Here is a 24,996-nt window from a genome sequence, read left to right as displayed (position 1 = left end):
GATCTTTTTTTTTTCTTTTTCCTTTTTGACACCGGTTCTCATCAGCAATTGTTAATTAATGTTAATACACTCTGCCTTCCAGCTGCTCCCCTCTGGGAGGCGCTACAGGACAGTGGCCTCCAAAACAACCCGCTTCAGAAACAGTTTCATCCCTACTGCAATAAATATCTTGAACTCTGTACACTGAGGAACAAGCATGGCACTATAAGTTGTAATTGTGTGTTTGTCTATACATGTTATATGTTTGGAACCTGTACCAATGAGCTGTACTGGAAGCAAATTCCACCAGCCTGGCTGTGTGGTCATTAAAAGAATCAATCAATCAATCAATCAATCAATAAATGAGTAGGCTACTTGGCATCCTGGAAACCTGCTTGGTTTTGGAGATATGCAGTGTTGTGATAATCGGGACAGCCCTAATTAAAACCATCAGGTCTCTCTTCAAGGCAGGAAACCTCTTCACTTTCATTATTGTAATGTTTTAAAAAGTTTCGTACTTTTGACCTCGACAGTTTTCAGATCTTCATGGAAGTTTGTCTCATTTGTAAAGTTTTAAATGCTGTAAATCGAATGTAAATGCAGAGCCTCAGTCCTATATTTGATCTGTGTTGTGTAGAACAGCTCATTGTCTCTCAACAGACCAACCTGGTGAAATAAAAACATTAAAATAAAACATAAATAACAGAGTTGATGAAGCAGCGTGTCACCTCAGAGAACTCGAACGCCGCCTTGTCCACGAACTCTTTCTCCGACCAGACTCTGGACCTCGGGCCGATCTCCCTGTCGACCAATCAGAGCACATTAAGGTCCGTTACCGTGGTGACATGGCGACATGGCGACATGGCGGTGAACGTAGCCTACCTGCTCTCCAGGGCGCCGACCACGATGGCGATGAGGTAGGTCGGCATGGCAACCTGAGGTCAGAGGTCAGAGGTGTAAATATCTCTATCTCTAGGTAACCAATGGGAGCGGTGCTGCCTTCACTGTCGGCTCGTAAACCACAACACTCACCGGCTGCCTGAACCTGAACACAACACGACCGGCGTCCTGAGGGTCGACTTCCTGTCCGTCCCGCACGGCGCTCATCACCGCTACCAGGTCCTTAGGGACAGACACCTGGAGGACACACACACACACACACACCTTTAATGTTCTAACTGCATGCTTCTAATGTACTGACCTGTTTTAACACATATTAGTACTAAGTAATGTGTTGTAATATTGTATGTGTTTATGCTATTTTCTACTTAAAATGTATTCTAACCTTTTGTACTGTATTGTAACACCACCTGCCTAGAGGACTCCAGATGGAAATTAGCCCTCGGGCTACAATCTGGCACATTTGCACGTACTACGGTACATGTTTTATTAATGTGCATTGTCCTGACTTCTAAATAAATAAATTACAAAATTACAGACACACACACACACCTCAGAGACAAGGACACACACACACACACACACACACACACACTGACCTGAGCGTAGTAGGTGAGCTTGGCGGAGGGACTGTCCTGACAGGGAACCATGCTCCTGCAGTGATGAGCCTGTCAGACACAACACAGGGCACAGCAGCGTGGTGCGTTCAATGACCTCGTTAAACCTCGTTAACCACAAACCTCAGACCACGTAGAGCTACAACAGGAAGTGTTGTCGTTGTTGTTGGAAACTTGAACTCGTCTCAGACACACGTCACGGGCGTTTGTGTGTGTGATGACTTCAGGTAAGTCAGTTAATCAGAGCGTCAGTGCTTTCCTCGCGCCCCATGTTTTTTTTTTTTTCTCTTTTCCCTTTTTAGTTTTTACTTGAACTGAATTCATCTGTACCAGTTCTCTTCTTTTGTCTCGCTTTCGCTCTTCTCCTTTATTTATTTAGTGTCGTTATCAGTACTACTACTATTATTTCTACTACCAACATCTTCCCTTATCTTTATCTTTTATTTTGTTATTTCTCTACTTTGCGCAAGGTATGTGATTATTATTTCTTTACTGTGCTTCAATTATTCATTAGATCAAGGCAGTGGCGGACTGGGACAGAAAATAGGCCCTGGCATTTTTGACAGAGAGAGGCCACACATTATATATATATATATATAGCTTGAAATAACAGCAATATGAATGGAAAGCATAAGGAACATCCAGATCTGGACGTTTCTTATGCAAAACCAGCTGACAGAGGGAGAGCAGCCTCGTTTGGTGATAGGAAGAACAGGTTCTTTAGTGTAGGAACATGAGGAGAAAAAACATGCAGGTTTTCTGTAACATTATAACTAAGACTGCGCCCTTGAATCAAGGTGAGGTCGTGTTAGAAGCCTTTCAGGTTTCACACCTCACCTGCACATTTATTTTTTTACGTATCTTCCGTATGTGCAAATAAATAAAGTCTAAAGTCTAACAGGAAACAGGAAGTTGTGGTGGTCGTCAGCGGTAACAGAAGAAAAGAAGAAGAAGAGGAAGAGGAAGAAGAGGAAGAAGAGGAAGAGGAACTCACCTGACACTGGCTGAACAGGTAGGGCTGCTGCTTCCCGGCCGTCTGCTCCGGGGACAACCACTGCAGAGCCGTTGCCGACGGTGACGTCTCATAGGTCACCTCCACGATCACATGCTGCCCTCTGATTGGTCCACAACAACAACAACAACAACAACAGTTATGACATGTTAGAACCAAAGACGGTTTATTAATCCACCTTTTCCCAACGTCAACAACGTCAACAACGTAGCCTGTTTTGCCTGTTTTTCTCTTCCGCTGGAATTTTATGTTTACGTTTCCATGGTTTCGGTAGTCACAGTAAATGCATGGATTTCTTTTTTTTTTCAATGAAAATCTGTAAAACACATGACCAGATTTTGAAATCCATCCAAATCGGCCCACTGGCGGTTAAAATCTGGTCATCGGTTTAGACAGCCATTTAGAATTTTGAAAATGTCAGAAATGGATTCAGCATCATCAATAACCCCTAAAACCACTCCAATATTGCCCAGATCAGCCAAGTCAATTTTGTTGAAATATTGCCCATATAGGGAATTATGCTAATTTATGCTAATTATGTCAGTTATGCTAATTGCCCAATATATATAAGTTAGCATCCGACAGTTTCTGAATACTGGGGACCCATACTATCTATTTCTAACATAAAACTTTGGGGTACTCAACATTTCTTTTTTTTTTTTTAAGTATATTTTTTCGGCTTTTTGCTTTTTATTTGATAGTGATGACAGTAGAGACAGACAGGAAATGGGGAGGCAGAGAGGGGGAATGACACGCAGGAAAGGTCTGCCCGACACGGGATTCGAACCGGGGACGCCTGCGGCGAGGACTGTAGCCTCTACATGGGACGGCCGCTCTACCCACTGCGCCACGCACCGCCCAGGTACTCAACATTTCTGGGTTCACAATGGGGCCCTATGGGCTGGCAAGTAGACTACATGGAGGGTCTTTCAGTTTATTGAATATCTTTGTTATAACCACAGAAGAGGAAGACGGTGAGGATATGCAGGACAGATGAGGGACAGTGAGGACATGGTGAGGACATGGTGAGGACATGGCGAGGTCACCTTGAGAGGTCGAAGGGCAGCGTGACGTCCAGCGGCGTTCCCTTGAAGCCGTGTTTAGGGCCCAGGCTGAACAGCGCCGGCTGCCCATTGGCCGAGACCGAGACGACCTTCAGGTCCCGCGTGTCCAGAGTCTGAGCAGAGGACAGAGATAAAGATAAAAGATAAAAGATAAAAGATAAACGTTTGTTGTGTATTTTGTGCTGTTCTGGAGATGAACTGCAATGTTGTGGTGCATATGTGTAGTATTGTGTAAAATGCTTTGACGAAAACACATCTCTGTTCATGGCAATAAAGCTACTTGAATTGAATTAAAAGGACAAGAGGACAAAGATAAAAGGTTATTAATGAGATGGGGGGAGGAAGAGCTGCTGCATCAGCTCCTGGGACCTGATAGGAGATAATTACTGACTCATGTTTAACTGTAATTATTAACTATTATTAGACTCAACGTCCATCTGAGACACAGACACCTGAGACAGGTAGAGACAGACAGACAGACAGGTAGAGACTGAGACAGGACGATCACCCAGTCCAGAAATTCCATGTAGAGTTTTGTAGAAACATCTTCCAGCTGCAGAGACACAACTGGGTCAGTTTCTCCTACAAACTACAACTGAACCTACAAGCACCTAGAAACCAGAGACCAGAGACCAGAGACCTCCAGACCCCCAGAGCTCCACTACAAAGCTCTAAAGTCCCAGGAGATAAACCTGGAGAAAAGTCCCCTCAGTCCCTCTCAGCTCTCTGAGCTCAACACCAGACCCTCAGCACAGACCCCAAACCACCAAACCATCCGGTCCAACCAGACCATGAGCAGACAGAAAGACAAATACACCACTACTGGAAAGACAAACATAGTTCACCCAAAATTGAAATTTCCCTCATGATCTCCTCCCCCTCATGTGGACTAAGGGCTGGGAGAAGTTTCAGAGTCCTCCGTGGCTTCTCTGAGTTACAGGGGGTCTCGGCGTAGCAGTGCATGTCCATATGACGGTTGTCAATGGATACCAACTGTCTTCGTATAAAAGACACACCAAAAAACATCCAAATACCTCCATGCTGCTCGTATGTAATGTCCCTCTTGGGAGCTTCCGCTACAAACAAGCTTAAAATATAGACTTATTTAATTTTTTTCTGAACAATTTCTCATGTCGGGGCTTCAATACAAGACGGACATTACATACGAGCAGCATGGAGGTATCTGGATGTTTTTTGGTGTGTCTTTTTGTTACGAAGAAAAGTGGTATCCATTTGCAACCGTCATATGGACATGCAGTGCAGCAACTCTGCTGCTCTGCTCACAGGGACACGTAGAGACTTTCTACTCCACTGTGACAAACATGAACAAACCAGACAGAGTTCTTCCCCAGATTTAAAAACCACTGTGAAGAATTTGAGACAAATTAAAATATGTTTTAGGTGAGAAAGCAAAGTGCTGCAGACTGGCAGCTGACTGAGGGTTACCATGGAGACACCGCTCCACAACTCTGTAACTCTGTTAATATGATGGGATGTAAATGAGCTGCTGCTTCTGGATGTTGTTCTGTCTCGTGCCAACGTGTCTCTTTGGTCCAGTCTAGTCTCTAGTGGCTCGGTGTCTCTCTAAATGTCACAGTTGTTAAGTTGTTTATATTTTATTGTTCTATGCTTTGGCAATATAAGCACCGTCTTGTCAATAAAGCTTTTTAAACTGAAATTGAAATGGACAAGTAGAGACATAATCGCACGATAAATGAAAATGAACTCGACTGACACCTGAACAGGTGATCATGATATCAGATGTATCAGCTCAAAGTGAAAGTGCTGCTGTTGTTGTTGTTGCACCTGATAACTGACCTTTGACCTTTGTCCCGATGTCAGTGAACACACCTCAAGTCAAAGTCTGAGACGTCTTCACTTGTTTTTAACCCAAAGTTTAGTTTCCTACTGAAGCAAGACAAGACAGTTTTATTAGTATAGCCCGTGGTTACCACCAGTTTGTCTCAAAGGGCTTTACATCCCATCATAACAACATCCTCTGTCCTTAGACCCTCACATCCACTGAGGAGAAACTCCATGGAAAACCCTTTAAACAGGGAAAACCAGGAGAAACCTCAGGGTGAGCAACAGAGTCTGAAGCAGCGGGTCATTGAACACAACACGAGTTACTTTAACCGGTGAGCCCTTCAGGGACCAGAACCGCGGTGGGAAAACCCAGCTTCTCTCTACTGACTGAGCCCTTCAGGGACCAGAACCACGGTGGGAAAACCCAGCTTCTCTCTACTGACTGAGCCCTTCAGGGACCAGAACTAGGGTGGGAAAACCCAGCTCCTCTCTACTGACTGAGCCCTTCAGGGACCAGAACCACGGTGGGAAAGCCCAGCCCCGTTAGCCTGAGGACTAACTAACTAAGTAACGCAGATCCCGGAGTAACGGACCGTTAAAGTAACGTTACCAGAGTAGTGAACCGGTCCTCGAGCGCCTCCACCGTCAGCGCGGCTTTGCCTTTGATGACGCGGCGGTCGAAGTCCACGTGCAGCTGCAGGTTGAGGTGCCTGGTGACGCAGCTGGTGACGCGGGAGAAGGAGCAGGGGTCTGCGGGCTCCGGGTCTGAGGATGAAGACATGATGGGATGGCGACGAGACCAAAGACTGAACCAGAGCTCCGTCCGCAGCCGCTTTACACCCAGCAGGCTGCTTCCGCTGCCGGCCCTTTCACAATAAGACGCTGCTTCCGCTGCCGGCCCTTTCACAATAAGACAGGCTGAGGCCGCTGCTGCACAACCACCATAGATACATATACTGACTAGATGCCGCGTTCTGCTTCTCAGCGTACGTCAACACGGCGGCCATCTTGGTGAGGGGTTTCTGACCATAGACATAAACGTCTGACCAGCAGTCAGACCAGTCAGACCCTGTAGAACATGTTTCAGTGTATTTATGCATGTGGGTGTGTGTCTGAGTATCTAAGTGTATGTTTAATACATAAAATAAATAAAAAAATAAAAAATAAAAATTTCAATTTTTTTGTTGTTGTTGTAGCCTATCATACATATATGTCTGACATTTATAATAAACCAAACGGCTTGAAAATCGGTTGAATATTCGGTGAGTTGTGGTGATGTTAATGGTTGATAGACCTCTAGTGCAGGAAGTAGACAGGGCTTCCCCCTCACCAAGATGGCCGCCACATTGACGTATTCCACTCAGTAGAGCTGCCTGGGAACGCAGCATCTAGTCAGTATATATCTATGCACAACCACAGTCTATGTGCACAATGCGGGCTTTTATTTTGAAGTCACGTTATGGTTCAGTTGAAGAACGAGGAAATAAAGTTGTGATTTATTTCTGGAACAGTAAGAGGAGCTCTTCTGTCCTCTAGCGCCGGTTGGTTAGTACAACTAAACTAAACTTAACTAAACAAAAAAAAACAAGAAAGAATAAGAAATAAAGATTCAAAAAAAAGAGAAAGAAAAAAATAATAATTAAAAAAAGGATTCAAAAAAGAGGAAGAATGATAAATAAATAAAAACAGATTTAAAATAAATAAATACAAAATAATTAGAAAGAAAAAAATAGATAAAGAAGGAAGGAAGGAGCACATTAATCGATCATGACGGGAAGCAGACGATCAAATTAATGAACAGCTTCTCATTTCAAATCAAAGTTAACTGTGTGTTTGTTGTCCTGTTATTTTGATTAAATTAAAGTTATCAGTTTATTCTTCACACTCACTTTAACGGGAGTTGGACGATCATTTTTCTTATTTGCTGCTGTTTCCTAAATACATTTTTTTTTTTATAACTCTTAGATTGTTGTGACCTGGATTTGTCTAATATAAAAAATAAATAAAAAATGTTGTCACATTGTTATAACGCTCAGACGTAGTTTGGAAAAAGAAAAAAAAATATTTCTTCCAACTTCAACTCCCATGAAAATAATAATTAATGATCAATGTATCTGATCAGGATCAGTTGATAAAAATATCTTGTTCAAACTGACGACGTTTTATCACAAAATAAAAATTAACTCTTTATTATGTTATGACTGAATATTATTTAAGATCAATAATTCTCTCAACACAGAATGAAACGTGACATGAAAACTCGACTCTGTTAAATTTTTTACATTAAAACGTCTGATGAACATGAACTGACGATGCGTTTAAAGGACCAGTTAGTAATAAAAGGAAACTTCCTCTGGAGCACAAACAGAGTTTTGGAGCCTCGTGAATATTTATTATTTTAATTATCAAACTAAAAACAACAAAAAAAACAGGTGAGAAGAAAAAAACCTTTTATTGCATCATTGTCGTCTCTGTTTCTTCTTCACATTGATGAGGAATGACGAGGCCTTCAGGGTCGCTCCGTGGAATGAGTCATCGTCAGTCACACGCCAGGTGACTGTTTACCTGTGGATACCCCCCACCCCCCCTGACCCCTGCCCCACAGGTAACTGCCACCTTCCTTTAACCCCGCCCTCTAAAAAACACACAGGTCAGACTGTTACCTGTGATGAGCCGAAGCCCCGCCCACAAATCAGTCGACCAACACCTGTCCAATCAGTCGGTAACAGTCGTCTGTCACAAGCCCCGCCCCCTAAAACCAGCCCCGCCCCCCCCCCGATCCACTTCCTGTCACATGATTCAGTTAAAACATGCGGATTAAAAAGAAAAAACAGATGGAACGAACACCTGCAGAAGAACAACGGAGAAGAAGAGCATGATGGGAAATCAAGGTGAGCTCAGAGTCCATGACGTCGCTTCCTCCTCCTACAGACGGACACATTTATAAGTTAAAAAAAACAAGAACAGTCCTGTGAAACTCCTCCTCCTCCTCCTCCTCCTCCTCCTCCTCCTCCTCTTCATCAGTTTGTACACGGTGACATCATCGATGACATCAGTCTGCTGCTTCCTGTTGCCTGGCGACCGCTCTAGCGCTTCGACAGCTCGTTGGACAACCAGTCGAGACCCTCGTAGAGGCCGGTGCCCTGGGTGGCGCAGGTGGCCTGGACGTGCCACTAGGGGGGGGACAGGCAATAATCAATAATCAATAATGTAATATAGTAATAATCAATACTCAACTAGAGGGTTTACCAATAATATGGTTGTAATCAATACTAATCAATACTCAAGAGTAGGGGTGGGGGAAAAAATCGATTCATGTAAGAATCGAGATTCTTATTCTCTAAGATTCTGAATCGATTCATAATCTTCAAAAATCGATTTTTTATTAATTTTCCTCCATTTCAATACGTGCCCTCATTGTGCCGTACACAGCGCTGCAGCACGCCATCGCCATGGCGCTAAAAGACGCTCGTTAACCGCCTACAAACGTTAACTGATCTGATTTAAATGCTCTATTGAATGTCTGTGACTAGGCTTGTGTACATCAGCAACCCGACCCTCTATTGAGGAGAGAGGACGATCGCTGTTTTTCTTTTTTCTTTTTTGCCGTTAAACACGCGCGCGCTCCAGCTGAGCAGCCACATCCACTGCGCTCTGGATCAACCGATCGGTGCTCAGGTGACGTTAGATCTTCACTTTTTAAAACTCATACAAAGTGCAGCCAAACACCAGGCTGAAGAGAGAGGACCAGCAGCAGCAGCTCCTCTGTGGCGCTGCAGAGTCAGACAGGCTGCAGGTGAGCTGGCGTTAGAGCGGAGTGCCGTCTTTTTTTTTTTTTTTTTTAGCAGCGCCTTTGTTACAGGTGATACATGTATGTGCATGTGCATGAGAACTGATTTTGAATCGACAGACACCCAAATACTCACATCCCTTCAGTCCAGGCTTTTGGAAAGAGAGTAGCCTATAAAATCAGCTTCATTTAAAATGGTTCAAATATATTGCTGCTGAATAAATCTGAAACATGTGATGTGCATTTTGGGGGGGGAAATATGGCTTCTGATATAATAGTCTGTAGACATCATCATCATTCAACTTTTTCACATGGTCTGGTGTTAATAAAGCAAACTAAAAATCGCAAAAATAAAATCAAGAATCGGTTGAATCGAAAATCGATTTTGAATCGAATCGTGACCCTAAAAATCGGAATCGAATCGAATCGTGAGCCACCCAAAGATTCACATCCCTACTCAAGAGTGTTCATCAATAATATGGTTATAATCAATACTCAGAGTTTATCAATAACATGGTTATAATCAATATTAATCAATACTCAAGAGTGTTCATCAATAATATGGTTATAATCAATACTCAGAGTTTATCAATAACATGGTTATAATCAATAATAATCAATACTCAAGAGGGGTTATCAATAATATGGTTATAATCAATACTAATCAATACTCAACAAGAGGGTTTATCAATAATATGGTTATAATCAATACTAATCAATACTCAACTAGAGGGTTTATCAATAATATGGTTATAATCAATGCTAATCAATACTCAACAAGAGGGTTTATCAATAATATGGTTATAATCAATACTAATCAATACTCAACAAGAGGGTTTATCAATAATATGGTTATAATCAATACTAATCAATACTCAACTAGAGGGTTTATCAATAACACGTTTATAATCAATACTAATCAATACTCAACTAGAGGGTTTATCAATAACACGTTTATAATCAATACTAATCAATACTCAAGAGGGGTTATCAACAATATGTTATAATCAATAATAATTAATACAAGAGGGGTTATCAATAACATGTTTATAATCAATATTAATCAATACTCAACAAGAGGGGTTATCAATAATATGGTTATAATCAATACTAATCAATACTCAACAAGAGGGGTTATCAATAATATGGTTATAATTAATACTAATCAATACTCAACAAGAGGGTTTATCAATAATATGGTTATAATCAATACTAATCAATACTCAACAAGAGGGTTTATCAATAATATGGTTATAATCAATACTAATCAATACTCAACTAGAGGGTTTATCAATAACACGTTTATAATCAATACTAATCAATACTCAACTAGAGGGTTTATCAATAACACGTTTATAATCAATACTAATCAATACTCAAGAGGGGTTATCAACAATATGGTTATAATCAATAATAATTAATACAAGAGGGTTTATCAATAATATGGTAATAATCAATACTAATCAATACTCAACTAGAGGGTTTATCAATAACACGTTTATAATCAATACTAATCAATACTCAAGAGGGTTCATCAATAATATGGTAATAATCAATACTAATCAATACTCAACTAGAGGGTTTATCAATAACACGTTTATAATCAATACTAATCAATACTCAAGAGGGTTCATCAATAATATGGTAATAATCAATACTAATCAATACTCAACTAGAGGGTTTATCAATAACACGTTTATAATCAATACTAATCAATACTCAAGAGGGGTTATCAATAACATGTTTATAATCAATACTAATCAATACTCAACTAGAGGGTTTATCAATAATATGGTTATAATCAATACTCCAGAGTGTTCATCACTGTATGATCAGGTATTGACCAGGTTTAGATTATTGATCCTCACGGTTCACTGTATTGATCAGGTATTGATTATTGATCCTTACGGTTCACAGTATTGATAAGGTATAGATTATTGATCAGGTATAGATTATTGATCCTCACGGTTCACTGTGTTGATCAGGTATAGATTATTGATCCTCACGGTTCACTGTGTTGATCAGGTATAGATTATTGATCAGGTATAGATTATTGATCCTCACGGTTCACTGTGTTGATAAGGTATAGATTATTGATCGGGTATAGATTATTGATCCTTACGGTTCACTGTGTTGATAAGGTATAGATTATTGATCAGGTATAGATTATTGATCCTTACGGTTCGGCTGCGCAGGCTGTGCAGACCCAGTTTGTCGGTGAGCTCGCTGACTCCCATGGCGTTGGGGAGATCCTGTTTGTTGGCGAAGACCAAGAGAACGGCTTCTTTCAGCTCGTCCTCCTGGATCTGAGGAGAGAGAGAGATGATGATGATGATGTCACTACAGAGAGAGGGTCACATGACTGATGATGTCACTACAGAGAGAGGGTCACATGACTGATGATGTCACTACGTAGTCACATGACTGATGACGTCACTACAGAGAGAAGGTCACATGACTGATGACGACCGTATCGATCACTCAACAGATCAATAGATAAAGGATCAAAAAGTGTTTCTCACCATCTTGGAGAGTTCCTCTGCAGACTCTGCTACTCTCTCTCTGTCGTTGCTGTCGACGACGAAGATCAGACCCTGAGAGACAGAACAAAGGTCAAAGGTCAGAGGTCAGAGGTCACCGTTAGCGTTAACCCTCTGAGGCCCAGAGACACGAGACCCACGGATCAATGTTTATCAATGTTTACAGTCGACTGTAAACACCAGATTTCTGCTTCTGTCTCTGATTGGTCGTCGGCCTCCATCACCGCGGGCGACGCTCTGGTCACCTGACTTCACTGGACGCTGCTATTGGCTGCAGTGTGTGTGTGTGTGTGTGTGAGATGTAGTTTTGTCCTGATCCAGAAAACCAACAGAAGTCATTGACAGAAACTGCACCGAGTTCTCACTGTGTGTTCACACCAAAAGCTTCCAAAGCGTCAAAACGCTGCAAGTCAATTCATTTTCAATGAGAGCCGACGACACTGAGCGTCCAAAGCGTCAACAGACGAGAAGTTGAGCCCTGGTTAACTTTAGGGTAATTAGCTATGACGCGGTTCAGCGGCAACCTGTCAGAATAGAGACGTCCTTCGGCTCCTTTTTTTCCTTTTTTTTGTCCTTCAACTCCCCAATGACCAGCATGATCGAACTTTGACATCAGTCACGTGACGAGCGGCCAAAGCGGCTGAAAATGTTTGCCATTTTGGGAGCTGTCTTGTCTGAAGCTAAGTAATAACCCTCGAGCGTTTTTGACGCTTTGGAAGCTTTTAGTGTGAACACACAGTTACAGAGAGTCTAAGGGAAACAGGAAGTAATGTCGCCATTGGAACTTAGTATGGAAAAAATCTCTATGTCAGTGAAGGGGAATCAACATTTTATTTCTAATCTGATTGAATTGTGTCATGATAAAACTATATGACCTCTGACCTCTACCTGTCTGATTCTGGTTGTGGTTCTGGTTGTGGTAGACCTTCTATCTACTGAGGCGTGTACCTGTGTGTTCTGGAAGTAGTGTCTCCACAGAGGACGGATCTTGTCCTGACCGCCGACGTCCCAGACCGTGAAGCAGATGTTCTTGTACTCGACTGTCTCCACGTTGAAGCCTGAACGAACACACACACACACACACACACACACACACACCGTCAGCATCAGTCTGATCGCAGGTTATAGATTATAGATTTATAGATTATAGATTATTGATCATTTACCGATAGTTGGGATGGTGGTGACGATCTCTCCGAGCTTCAGTTTGTAGAGGATGGTCGTTTTACCGGCGGCGTCCAGACCCACTGAAACACAAACACACACACAAAGTTAAACTGTCTGTCAGACGGAGAAAGAGTTAAAGGGACAGTTCAACATTTAGTCATATTCTCCTCTAGTCGTAGCAGGAGGTTCATTAGCTTTAACTATCAGACTAACTTTGTTTCACCAGGAGCACTGTCCCTTTAACGTTGCACCGCCCCGTTAGCTCGCAGCGCTAGCCTCCAGGTGGCTAACTGTGCTAGCTTTAGTTTCTGACAGCTCTAACTGTCTGTAGCCTATGTTTATTCACCTTTGCACTGTACTATGCCAAGTGTTTCTGTAAAGTTAAAGCTATCAGTGAGCGATCCGGTGGTTTTGTCTAACTTCCTGTCAGCCGATGGAGTTAGCAGCCCCCGCCCTCGTCATGGATCTATTGGTCCTCGTCCCTATGTCACCACATTCAGGCGCATCCCTTGGCTGCACACACAGAGAGGACTGCCCCTTTATGCCGTTCTCTCTCCTCATTGGATAAAGGTTGTAGGATACAAGGAAAGTTTTCTCCTGGGCTCAGAGCAGAGCAGAGTGACTGACAGACCCGTGTTTCAGACCAAACACTCTATAGAAGTGATTGCTGTCGGAAGATACAACTATTTAAGACTTATATTAACACAAACATATCGCTTACTTCTGCTTTAATAGTCAAAACAAAAAAAAAACCTGCTAGCCTGTTAGCTCTCCCATCAGCATAGATATGGAGCGTTAGCCTGCTAGCCTGTTAGCTCACCCATCAGGATACTGTTAGCCTGTTAGCTCACCCATCAGCATAGATATGGTGCGTTAGCCTGCTAGCCTGTTAGCTCACCCATCAGCATATGGAGCGTTAGCCTGTTAGCCGTTAGCCTGCTAGCCTGTTAGCTCACCCATCAGGATACTGTTAGCCTGTTAGCTCACCCATCAGCATAGATATGGAGCGTTAGCCTGTTAGCCTGTTAGCTGCTAGCCTGTTAGCTCACCCATCAGCATAGATATGGAGCGTTAGCCTGCTAGTCTGTTAGCTGTTAGCCTGTTAGCTCACCCATCAGCATAGATATGGAGCGTTAGCCTGTTAGCCTGTTAGCTGCTAGCCTGTTAGCTCACCCATCAGCATAGATATGGAGCGTTAGCCTGTTAGCCGTTAGCTGCTAGCCTGTTAGCTCACCCATCAGCATAGATATGGAGCGTTAGCCTGTTAGCCGTTAGCTGCTAGCCTGTTAGCTCACCCATCAGCATAGATATGGAGCGTTAGCCTGCTAGCCTGTTAGCCTGTTAGCTCACCCATCAGGATCCTCATCTGCTTCTTCCCGAAGAACCGGGAGAACAGAGAGGAGATCGTCAGGCCCATGTCGCTGCTTCGTCCCGGTGGTTCCGGTTCGGTCGGTCGGTGGGTCCGGGTCAGGGGCTGGGATTCGAACCGGGAGCGGCGCCGGTCGGTCGGTCGGTGGGAACCGGGGAACGGACCGGGAACAGACCGGGAACAGACGGAGATGAACCGGAGTGGGCGCAGCTCCTCCTCGGTGCCACGTCCAGGCCAACGCGGAATAAATGACGTCACTGCTGTGAAAAACTTTATTGACAGTGTTTTTTTACCGTTGATGCGTTCACGGTCCACGAGGAAGCCCGGACACTCGAAGACTTTTGTACTTTACCAAATAAAAACAAGAGTACCCGTATGCAGGGACATCCACACACCGTTAAGTTAGTTAGTCAACTAACAGGTTTATTCAATTAGTTTAGTTGATTAAAAACGTCATGAAAACACACGTTTATCAGACATTAACAACATAAAGTTGTTATCACTCTGCTGTCAGTGTTAACTGTAGGTTAATGAAATCAAAACAAACACAGACAACTGAAACATGCGTCATAACATTACCGTAATGACGCCATCGTGTAATAATTTAATAATATATCATAAAACGTATTTTATTTATTGTTTCTTTCCTGTCTTCTGTAGGTAGAAATTCCCGGTGTCCTGAAGGCATCACTGAATTCCCGCCTCCTCCTCCTCCTCCTCCAGCTCCGGTTCAGTCCAACATGGCGGCTGCTCGCTGGCAGTTCTCGGTCTGTGTTTGTTGTATTTGCACTTCTACACTTTCTGTATAAATCCAGTTTGTGTTATAATCCAGTAACTAGTGGAGCTCGTTAAACCGACCGATCACCGATCGACCAGGTAAGAACCGGAGACTAACGTCGGTGTTTCTGTCGGTTAACGTTCAAGTTTCACTCTGAGCTGTAAAACCCTGTGACAGGAACTGATGGGATCGATAATCGATCTGATAAAATCATCAACACTGAGACTGAGCTCACTGTGACGTCACGAAGAGCTGTTTTTGAACCTGACAACTATATATTTTATTTATTTATATTTATTCATGTCAGACTAACGACAGACCTGTGACAATAATCATTCTATACTTTTATTGATCAATTAATCGATTGATAGATTAAAGGGATATGCCAACATTTTTTTTTCGTGTCTTGCCTCACTCCTGAGTCCATGACCAGCAGATAGACACCATCCTTTCCACTGTGCGTGCAGTAACAAGGGAGATAGAGCCGTATCGCCCGTAATTAGCTTAGCTCAAACACTGGAAGTGTATAGGTAGTGTTAGCCTGCCTCCTACCTAAAGTCGCTAATTAGCTTAGCTCAAACACTGGAAGTGTATAGGTAGTGTTAGCCTGCCTCCTACCTAAAGTCGCTAATTAGCTTAGCTCAAACACTGGAAGTGTATGGGTAGTGTTAGCCTGCCTCCACTTAAGTCGCTAATTAGCTTAGCTCAAACACTGGAAGTGTATGGGTAGTGTTAGCCCGCCTCCACCTAAAGTCATCAGAGAAACTCTTCAGCAACTCTAAACGGAAACCGGCGGCCGATCTTCGTCTCAGAGCTACAAAACTCTCCGGTAAGGCATCTTGAGCGGTCAAATGCCGCTAACGAGACGAGATCGGTCAAAACGGAGGGTTCAAGCAAAGACGCTTTATTTTGGTTCAAGCTAGCTACATCGAGGGTAGGTTCGCTTCCTATTTCAAAGTAAAAGCACAAATTCTATCGTCATGGTTTTCTGTATGTAAAGGGCAACGGGTGTTTTATTTTGTGAAAGTAACCGGAAGTGCGTTGGTCACAACGGCTAGCTTGAGTAGCGCCAAATTCGTCCAAACAAAATTGTAAACAGCTGGTATTTAGACAAATTAACAACACACTGCTGATCTAAACGGCTACTTTCTCACCTAAACATGTTTGAAATGTGGATAAAGTGAAATATTTACAGAGTTTAGAGCTAAAATGAAATCAGCTTCTGACTGCTGGTTTCAGCTCAGGTAGGAGGCAGGCTAACACTACCCATACACTTCCAGTGTTTGAGCTAAGCTAATTAGCGACTTTAGGTGGAGGCAGGCTAACACTACCCATACACTTCCAGTGTTTGAGCTAAGCTAATTAGCGACTTTAGGTGGAGGCAGGCTAACACTACCCATACACTTCCAGTGTTTGAGGTAAGCTAATTAGCGACTTTAGGTGGAGGCAGGCTAACACTACCCATACACTTCCAGTGTTTGAGCTAAGCTAATTAGCGACTTTAGGTGGAGGCAGGCTAACACTACCCATACACTTCCAGTGTTTGAGCTAAGCTAATTAGCGACTTTAGGAGGAGGCAGGCTAACACTACCTATACACTTCCAGTGTTTGAGCTAAGCTAATTAGCGACATTAGGTGGAGGCAGGCTAACACTACCCATACACTTCCAGTGTTTGAGCTAAGCTAATTAGCGACTTTAGGTGGAGGCAGGCTAACACTACCTATACACTTCCAGTGTTTGAGCTAAGCTAATTAGCGACTTTAGGTAGGAGGCAGGCTAACACTACCTATACACTTCCAGCGTTTGAGCTAAGCTAATTAGCGACTTTAGGTAGGAGGCAGGCTAACACTACCTATACACTTCCAGCGTTTGAGCTAAGCTAATTAGCGACTTTAGGTGGAGGCAGGCTAACACTACCCATACACTTCCAGTGTTTGAGCTAAGCTAATTAGCGACTTTAGGTGGAGGCAGGCTAACACTACCCATACACTTCCAGCGTTTGAGCTAAGCTAATTAGCGACTTTAGGAGGAGGCAGGCTAACACTACCTATACACTTCCAGTGTTTGAGCTAAGCTAATTAGCGACATTAGGTGGAGGCAGGCTAACACTACCCATACACTTCCAGTGTTTGAGCTAAGCTAATTAGCGACTTTAGGTGGAGGCAGGCTAACACTACCTATACACTTCCAGTGTTTGAGCTAAGCTAATTAGCGACTTTAGGTAGGAGGCAGGCTAACACTACCTATACACTTCCAGCGTTTGAGCTAAGCTAATTAGCGACTTTAGGTAGGAGGCAGGCTAACACTACCTATACACTTCCAGCGTTTGAGCTAAGCTAATTAGCGACTTTAGGTGGAGGCAGGCTAACACTACCCATACACTTCCAGTGTTTGAGCTAAGCTAATTAGCGACTTTAGGTGGAGGCAGTCTAACACTACCCATACACTTCCAGCGTTTGAGCTAAGCTAATTAGCGACTTTAGGTGGAGGCAGGCTAACACTACCTATACACTTTCAGTGTTTGAGCTAAGCTAATTACGGCGATACGGCTCTATCTCCATGGTTACTGCACGCACAGTGGAAAGGATGGTGTCTATCTGCTGGTCATGGACTCGGGAGTGAGGCAAGACACAAAAAAAAATAAAAAATGTTGGCGTATCCCTCGTTAAATATTGATGAGTATTGATCCGGCCTGTGGTTGTTCTGTGTCGACAGGTTGAGTCCACTATGGTCCGGCCCAGATCCACATGAACCGGGTCGGACCGGCGCCGCGTCGTCGTCGTCATGGAGAAGTTTGGGATGAGCTTCGGCGGCGGTCCGAGCAGGAAGGAGCTGCTGGACGCGGTGGAGCTGCAGAAGAAGCAGCTGGTCCAGTACCAGAGCCGCTTCAAGGACCTGGTCCGCGCCTACAAGAGTCTTCTGAAGGAGAAGGAGGCGCTGGAGTCGAGCCTCAGGGCGCTGACCGCCGCGCCCGACCACGAGGACCAGGACCACGATGACATCACCACCGCCGCGGCCGCCGCCAGCCCCGAGCTGCTGCCGGACGACGGCTTCTCTCTGCACAGCGAGGACAGCGAGGACACGCCCACCGAGCCCAGAGGCGACCAATCAGAGGACGAGCTGGGAGGACAGGTGACCTCACCGCTTCATCAGTTACTCATGAAAGTACTAGTTAGTAACTTAGTTACTTCATTGTAAAAGTAACTATTGAGTCACTTTTTTAATAAAATGCTCAAACATGTCAAATTATTTGGACTCTGTTTAGAATAGAATATACTTTATTAATCCCTTTAATCCGTTTACCTGAACTGACCAACTCACACGCATAAAATCAATAAACAGCGTTAACAAATATTTATTTACAAATAAATAAACAGTGTAACGCCGTTGTTCCTGTCTGTGCATTCCAGTCAGAGTTCATCCTCCTCTTCTTCTTCTCCTCCTCTGGTTCAGACTGCGGCGGCGGTGGAGTCAGAGGCGGAGAGCGGCGGCGCTGTGATGGGGGCGGAGCCTCAGCAGCAGCAGGCCACGCCCCCTCCCGAGGCCACGCCCCCTCAGCCGCAGCAGGCCACGCCCCCTCCTGAGGAGCGGCGGCTGCTGCAGCTGCGCGGCCAGCTGAGCACGCTGACCGTCGCCATCGCCACGGTGACGCAGGAGAAGTCGCGCATGGAGGCCGGTTTCCAGGCCGACAAGCGGCAGCTGAAGCAGGAAGTGGAGGAGCTGCGGGAGCGCCTGGTCGCCGTGGAGACGCAGCAGGAGGAGGAGCTGCGCGGCGTGCGGCAGCAGCTGGCGGAGAGCCGCGCGCGCGTCATCACGCAGCAGCACGAGCGGCAGCAGGAGCAGAGCGACCACGCCACGCAGCTGCACGAGCTGCAGCGCCTCCTGCAGCAGCAGCGGGACCGGCTGCAGCACGCCAACAACACCATCACCGTGACGACGCAGGCCGCCGACCGCGGCGCCGAGGCCGAGGCCGAGCTGGGCCGGCTGAGGGAGGAGAGAGACGAGCTGCGGACCAAGCTGCTCGCCGCCGAGCAGAACCAGAACAAACCTGATCCCCGAGTGGACGAGCTGCAGAGAGAACTGGTCCAGATGAAGAACCAGTTCCAGGACCAGACCCACAACGAGACGCGCAAGGTGAGATCAAGAGAACGGCCGTAGCACCGTGACGTCACCTCCACTGGTTTGGGGGAGTCTGTTTTGTGTCTCTACTACGGGGGTTTGAGCTGCGCCATGTTGGATTCTACTTGCCATATTTGGAGCGGTGCGGCCGTTAGCCGGCCGAGAACCCGCCCACTGGCCTCGAAGCAGCGGTCTCCGGACCTGTCACTCACCGTTTCCGCGCCCTAATTGGCCAGAGTTTTAACCTAATAACAGTAAAATGGTAGAGTTAACCCCCCCCCCTCAGAGTGTTTACTGAGGATGTAAAGTGGGTGATTTTAACATGGGGGTCTATGGAGAATGCTGCTTTCTGACACCAGCCCCCAGAGGAAGAAGAGGGGATTGCAGTTTGTTGAACGAGGAAGTGACTTCACTTCTCAGACCCACAACTGCCCCCTTGATCGATACATGAAATATCTCCTGAACCGTTCATGATAGAGACGAGCTGTAAACTGCATCTGAATCGCAGGATTCTCCGCTTTCCGACGGTCATTGAATGGTGCCTCTATGACAAGAAGGGACGGGTACAGAAACAGATGCTAAACCGAGTAGCATCGACGCTAACAGAAGGTAGCATCGATGCTAAACCGAACGTAGCAATGACGCTAACAGAGTGTAGCATCGATGCTAAACCTAACGTAGCAACGATGCTAAACCGAACGTAGCATCGATGCTAAACCGAACATAGCAACGATGCTAAACCGAACGTAGCATCGATGCTAAACCGAACGTGGCAACGATGCTAAACCTAACGTAGCAACGATGCTAAACCGAACATAGCAACGATGCTAAACCGAACGTGGCAACGATGCTAAACCGAACATAGCAACGATGCTAAACCGAACGTAGCAACGATGCTAAACCGAACGTGGCAACGATGCTAAACCTAACGTAGCAACGATGGTAAACCGAACATAGCAACGATGCTAAACTGAACGTAGCAACGATGCTAAACCGAACGTAGCATCGATGCTAAACCGAACGTAGCATCGATGCTAAACCGAACGTGGCAACGATGCTAAACCGAACATAGCAACGATGCTAAACCGAACGTATCAACGATGCTAAACCGAACATAGCAACGATGCTAAACCGAACGTATCAACGATGCTAAACCGAACGTAGCATCGATGCTAAACCGAACGTGGCAACGATGCTAAACCGAACGTAGTATCGATGCTAAAGCAAACATAGCAACGATGCTAAACCTAACGTAACAACGTTGCTAAACCTAATGTAGCAACGATGCTAAACCGAACGATGCTAAACCAAACGTAGTATCAATGCTAAACCTAACGTAGCAACGATGCTAAACCGAACGTAGCAACGACGCTAACAGAGTGTAGCATCGATGCTAAACCGAACGTAGCATCGACACAACGCTTGCACGTGTTTTACAAAACATGAAATAACTTCTGAACCGTTCATGATAGAGTCGAGCTGTAAACTGCATGTGAACCGTGAGATTCTCTGCTTTCCGAGGGTCATTGAACGGTGTGTGATGTGTTTTAGGCCGTGGAGCTGCTTTCCGAGGGTCATTGAACGGTGTGTGATGTGTTTTAGGCCGTGGAGCTGCTTTCCGAGGGTCATTGAACGGTGTGATGTGTTTCAGGCCGTGGAGCTGGAGGAGCGAGCTCGTGAGCGCGCGGCGGCGGCGGAGAGCCGCGCGGCCGGTCTGGAGCAGCGCGTGTCGGAGCTGTCGGAGCTGCTCGGAGCGGCGGAGAAGAACCGGCAGCGAGACCAGACGACGGCCCAGAGGCTCCGAGACCGCGTGCTGCAGCTCGACACCGAGAACAAGACGCTCGCCATCGCCGCCACCGGCAGGACGGCCCGCGACCGCGACCTCGATGTCGACCTGGACGTGGCGGCGCTGAAGGAGAAGATGGAGAAGCTGAAGAAGCTGCTGCAGCTGAAGAACCAGGACCAGAACCAGGACCAGAGCATCCAGCAGCTGCTGCAGACCGAGCCGTTGCCCGGCGACACAGCCACGTTGCCCGGCGACGACACCGTGGCGACCGCGGCGCTGCAGCAGGAGCTGAGGCAGCTGAAGGACGAGTTTGAGCGCTACAAGCTGCGAGCGCAGGTTGGTTTGTTTGGATCAATTTTAACATAAAAACATTACACAATACTAACACAATACGTTATAATAGAAACACAATACAAACCAAAACACAACCGGTGGTGTAGTCTATGTGATCTCAGCTATACTCAGTATAAATACTTCAGTATAGCCAGTACAACAAAACTAGAGAACTTTTTTTTTTCGAAATTTTACCACTTTTTCTGAGAGATTTTACCAGATTTTTCCCCCCAAAAAAAGAGAAATTGTACCACTTTTTTCCCAGAAATGTCTCTATAATCTTTCAAAAATGTACGCCTAATTTAAACGTACACTGATAGTTTGTGTATTTCTGGTGTTTTGTCCAATGGGGGTCCGTGGTCTAATTAGTGTGAATGCTGAAATGCTGAAAGCATTCACACTATTGTTCTTCTGTTCGGCCATTTTCTTCCGCCTTTTTACGGTCTTCTTCTAGTCCTTCATGCTTTGTGCTATTTCAACAATTCATACATCAAAACGTGCAACTTTTTCTGGACTTTATTGGATGTATTCAAATTTTTCATACTTTTTATACTTTTTCAAATATTTAACTTTTTCAGATTTTTTTTCCCCATAGAGAATGCATTGGAACAGTCTTCAAACTCAGCTTATTGATATCTTCAACAGTTTCTGATATGTGGCAGTTTTAAAATCATTAAGTTTTTTGACAAAATCCAGCTTTATAATGGGTGTGTGTTGCGTCTAACGAGCAGAGCTAGAGTGGTGACATTGTCAGCCAGAGTGGAGAGAGGCAAAAAAACATTCTAGAGTTTTTCTGGCTAAACTGTCAGCACGGTCACAAATTAAACTCTAGACACATTATTTTCTCCAGTTTTGTAGCCACACTTGTCTTCTGGCTAAAATTCTGGTCAAAAATGCAAAGAGACTTAGATAATAATTTAAAATATTTTTTAAATGCAGCCAGGGAGCTCTCTGCTCTCATTCAGCCCAATGCATTTTTTTCACAGCGGCAGGAGAAGGAGCTCAACTTTGTAACTTGCTGTTAAGTGCTTTTTAATTCGTTTCAATTCACCAAAAAATAGTCACAGGTCACAAAAAAGGTCCTCTTCTTACTTGGTGTGGCTAATTTCTGCACTTTCATTACTTTTTTAAAAAAGCAGAAGCCAGTGATCTTCTTATTAAAGGTTTTCTTTGCCCCTCACATACTGTCTCTGTCTGTAGCCTAGTGGTTAGCTCACTGGGCTGAAGACCTGAAGGTTACTGGTTCAAATCTTGCCCCAACAACAATTATAGTGAATTATTTTCCCAGTCGTCCTCTGTTGACTTCTGATAACTTGCTTCATGTTGAAACTGCTGCTCTCAGCCTGAAATTCACAGAAATTTTAATTGTAAGTCATTCAAGCTTGACTCTCAAGCTTTCTTGGTGTTGACACAGTGTGTTTCCAACAGGTGCAGCTTTGGGCTCATTAACTTCAGAGTGAGACAGAGTGCAGCTCATCAACAGACAACAGTCTCTGCAACTGTGTGTACACTGTGGCCTAGAGGCAGAGTGAAAGTCTACTGACCATGAGGTTGTGGGTTCGATTCCTACCTCGGTCAACCATTTGTATGGTGATCACTGCTTGCACTATTTGCTAATTCTGCAACAGCGTTCAGCTGCTTTCAGCATTCACACGCATTTCCATCAGGAAATGCTACTTTATCTAATTTGTGTCAGTTTTGGGTCCTTGATGTAAAACAGTTAGAGAACCAGCGTCTATGTGATACAAGTATGAACAGTTTACCACCTAGAAAGCAGTTTACCTACTACAGAACATTAGACTACACCACTGCTACAACTTACGAACTGCACCTTTAATCACGGTCACGCCGTTAACATAAAATAATTCCAACACGTCTTAACGTTTTGTTACCAGGTGGTTCTGAAGAACAAGAACACTAGAGACGGTTGCCAGGCGACGCAGCTGGAGGAGCAGCGTGCGCAGCTGTCGGAGCTGAAGGAGAAGTACATCACCCTGCGTATCCACGGCGACGAGGCCGAGGCGCGCCACGCCCGCGAGCTGGAGGAGCGCGCGGCGGCGGTGGCGGCGCTGCAGCAGACCGCGCGGCGGGAAGCGCTAGCCGCCGCGGCGACGCACCGCGACGAGCTGCTGCGTCTGGAGGCGGAGCTTCACAAGCAGCGGGAACGCACGATGGCGCTGCTGCAGGAGAAGGACGGCGAGCTGGAGCGGCTACGCAGCGCTAACGCTAGCCTCGCCGCTAACGCTAGCGCCGTCGATCAGGCCGACGAGGACGAGCCGCGGCCGGACAGCGAGGGCGACGCGGTTGCCGTGGCGCTGCGGCGCGTGGCGGTCGCCGAGCCGACGCTGCTGCTGTACGGCGAGCAGCTGGCCAGGAAGGAGGCGGAGCTCGCCGCGCTGCGCCGCCACAAACACGCGCTGGAGGAGGAGACGCGGCGGCTGCGTGGGCGACTCGCGGCCGACGGCCAGCGCCACGGCGACGAGGAGGCGGAGCTACGACAGCGACTGGAGAAGCTGAGCCGCGACCGCAGCAGAGAAGGAGCCAACATGGAGTATCTGAAGAACGTCGTCTACAAGTTCCTCACGCTGCCCGACGGCGGCGGCCGCCAGCACGCGCTCAACGCCGTCCTCACCGTGCTGCACTTCAGCCCCGCAGAGAGGCAGGGCGTGATGCGGCTGCAGGGGGCGGGGCCGGCCAACTGGTGGACCAATCAGAGATGAGATGAGATGAGGGGGGCGTTGGCCGCCTGGTGGACCAATCAGAGATGAGACGAGGGGGCGTCGGCCTGGTGGACCAATCAGAGATGAGATGGATCAATATTTAAACGTGTGACTAATCGATGGTTCTGGTTCCTTGATGTTTATTTTTGATTCTCTTTCGCTTGAAATTAAAACTATTTTCTGCTTCAAACTGGTTCTGACTGGTTCTGGTTCTGGTATCTTGTGTGAAAATTAAAGGGATAGTTCAACATTTTGTCAAATTGGCCCATACATTGCCATAATCCCCTATAGGTTCGTTAGTAGCTACCTTTAATTTGAACCTTGGATTTCTTGGTTTCCCTCATCAAACTCATCAAATACACAATCCAACAACTCCACAACGCTCTGGTGGACAAGTTGTGAGCTGCACATTCACCACGCTATGAGATAATAACACAACGTTACCACACAGAGTTGTTTTAGAGGGAAATACAGAGACTGTTGATGAAAAACTGTCCCTGAAGGCAACGTGCATCAGTGGTTTTGCATGAATTTCCCTCTAAAACAACTCTGTGTGGTAACGTTGTGTTATTATCTCATAGCGTGGTGAATGTGCAGCTCACAACTTGTCCACCAGAGCGTTGTGGAGTTGTTGGATTGTGTATTTGATGAGTTTGATGAGGGAAACCAAGAAATCCCATGACATGAGGAGCTAATAAAAATTAAAAATGAACGGGTAGTATTAATGTGTCAGAGTCGTTGGTATCTGTTAACCCCGTTTTTTTTTAACCAAAAATCTAATTTCTTCAAATTCGAATATGTTGTCGTCTGGGGGGCCGAGGGGAGTCCAACGCAGGGCCGGAGGTTTTGGAGAAAATGGAGAAAACCACCGAGGCCATTTTCGAACATTTTTACAGGTTAAACAGTTCATCGCCGAGCTTCTATGATCATAGGTCGCAGTAAACTCCCCTCACTTACATCACTTTACTCAACTAGACTCATCAGGAAGGCCAATAAAATGATAGCAGATCACTCT

The 24,996-nt window shown here is 45.4% G+C and overlaps 3 protein-coding genes across 3 annotated transcripts in view; 1 reads left to right on the top strand and 2 right to left on the bottom strand.

Moving 5' to 3' along the window:
- LOC311006642 (leukotriene A-4 hydrolase-like) overlaps window positions 1–6,233 on the bottom strand; it is a 139,945-nt gene extending 133,712 nt beyond the window's left edge. The window contains exons 1-7 of the mRNA XM_083999519.1: window positions 5,989–6,233; window positions 3,555–3,685; window positions 2,491–2,611; window positions 1,479–1,547; window positions 1,012–1,116; window positions 862–914; window positions 708–780 (exon numbers count right to left, since the gene is read on the bottom strand). Coding sequence (XP_083855645.1) covers window positions 708–780; window positions 862–914; window positions 1,012–1,116; window positions 1,479–1,547; window positions 2,491–2,611; window positions 3,555–3,685; window positions 5,989–6,159 — 723 coding nt within the window. The 5' untranslated portion in view covers window positions 6,160–6,233. The remainder of the gene's footprint in view (window positions 1–707; window positions 781–861; window positions 915–1,011; window positions 1,117–1,478; window positions 1,548–2,490; window positions 2,612–3,554; window positions 3,686–5,988) is intronic.
- Window positions 6,234–8,165: 1,932 nt separating this feature from the next.
- On the bottom strand, window positions 8,166–14,472 carry LOC311006747 (ADP-ribosylation factor 4). Its single transcript, XM_083999677.1, has 6 exons — window positions 14,226–14,472; window positions 12,875–12,955; window positions 12,657–12,766; window positions 11,691–11,762; window positions 11,349–11,474; window positions 8,166–8,551 (listed from the first exon to the last, which is right to left on the bottom strand). The coding sequence occupies exons 1-6, from the start codon at window positions 14,290–14,292 to the stop codon at window positions 8,465–8,467; spliced, it is 543 nt and encodes a 180-aa protein (XP_083855803.1). The 5' UTR covers window positions 14,293–14,472; the 3' UTR covers window positions 8,166–8,464.
- Window positions 14,473–14,983: 511 nt separating this feature from the next.
- LOC311006478 (GRIP and coiled-coil domain-containing protein 1-like) lies at window positions 14,984–23,981 on the top strand (the record flags this gene model as incomplete). The annotated part of the gene is made up of 6 exons (XM_083999325.1): window positions 14,984–15,120; window positions 17,739–18,155; window positions 18,434–18,493; window positions 18,582–19,157; window positions 20,794–21,264; window positions 23,157–23,981. The coding sequence occupies exons 2-6, from the start codon at window positions 17,808–17,810 to the stop codon at window positions 23,979–23,981; spliced, it is 2,280 nt and encodes a 759-aa protein (XP_083855451.1). The 5' UTR covers window positions 14,984–15,120; window positions 17,739–17,807.
- Between the last annotated feature and the right edge of the window lie 1,015 nt (window positions 23,982–24,996).

The sequence above is a fragment of the Trachurus trachurus genome (assembly GCF_905171665.1).
Source record: "Trachurus trachurus genome assembly, chromosome: 23".
Classification (NCBI taxonomy): Eukaryota; Metazoa; Chordata; class Actinopteri; order Carangiformes; family Carangidae; genus Trachurus; species Trachurus trachurus.
The sequence above is the reverse complement of the archived record's forward strand: the minus strand, read 5'-3'. Positions and strand labels throughout refer to the sequence as shown.

What these genes read in the sequence shown, in the direction of transcription:
- LOC311006747 (XM_083999677.1), bottom strand. Translation starts at nt 14,292, where the DNA reads ATGGGCCTGACGATCTCCTCTCTGTTCTCCCGGTTCTTCGGGAAGAAG. An exon ending in GCAGATGAGGATCCTGATGG is followed by an intron (nt 12,956 to 14,225) that starts GTGAGCTAACAG and finishes TTTGTGTTTCAG; the next exon opens with TGGGTCTGGACGCCGCCGGT. An exon ending in CAGAGGAACTCTCCAAGATG is followed by an intron (nt 11,475 to 11,690) that starts GTGAGAAACACT and finishes CTCTCTCCTCAG; the next exon opens with ATCCAGGAGGACGAGCTGAA.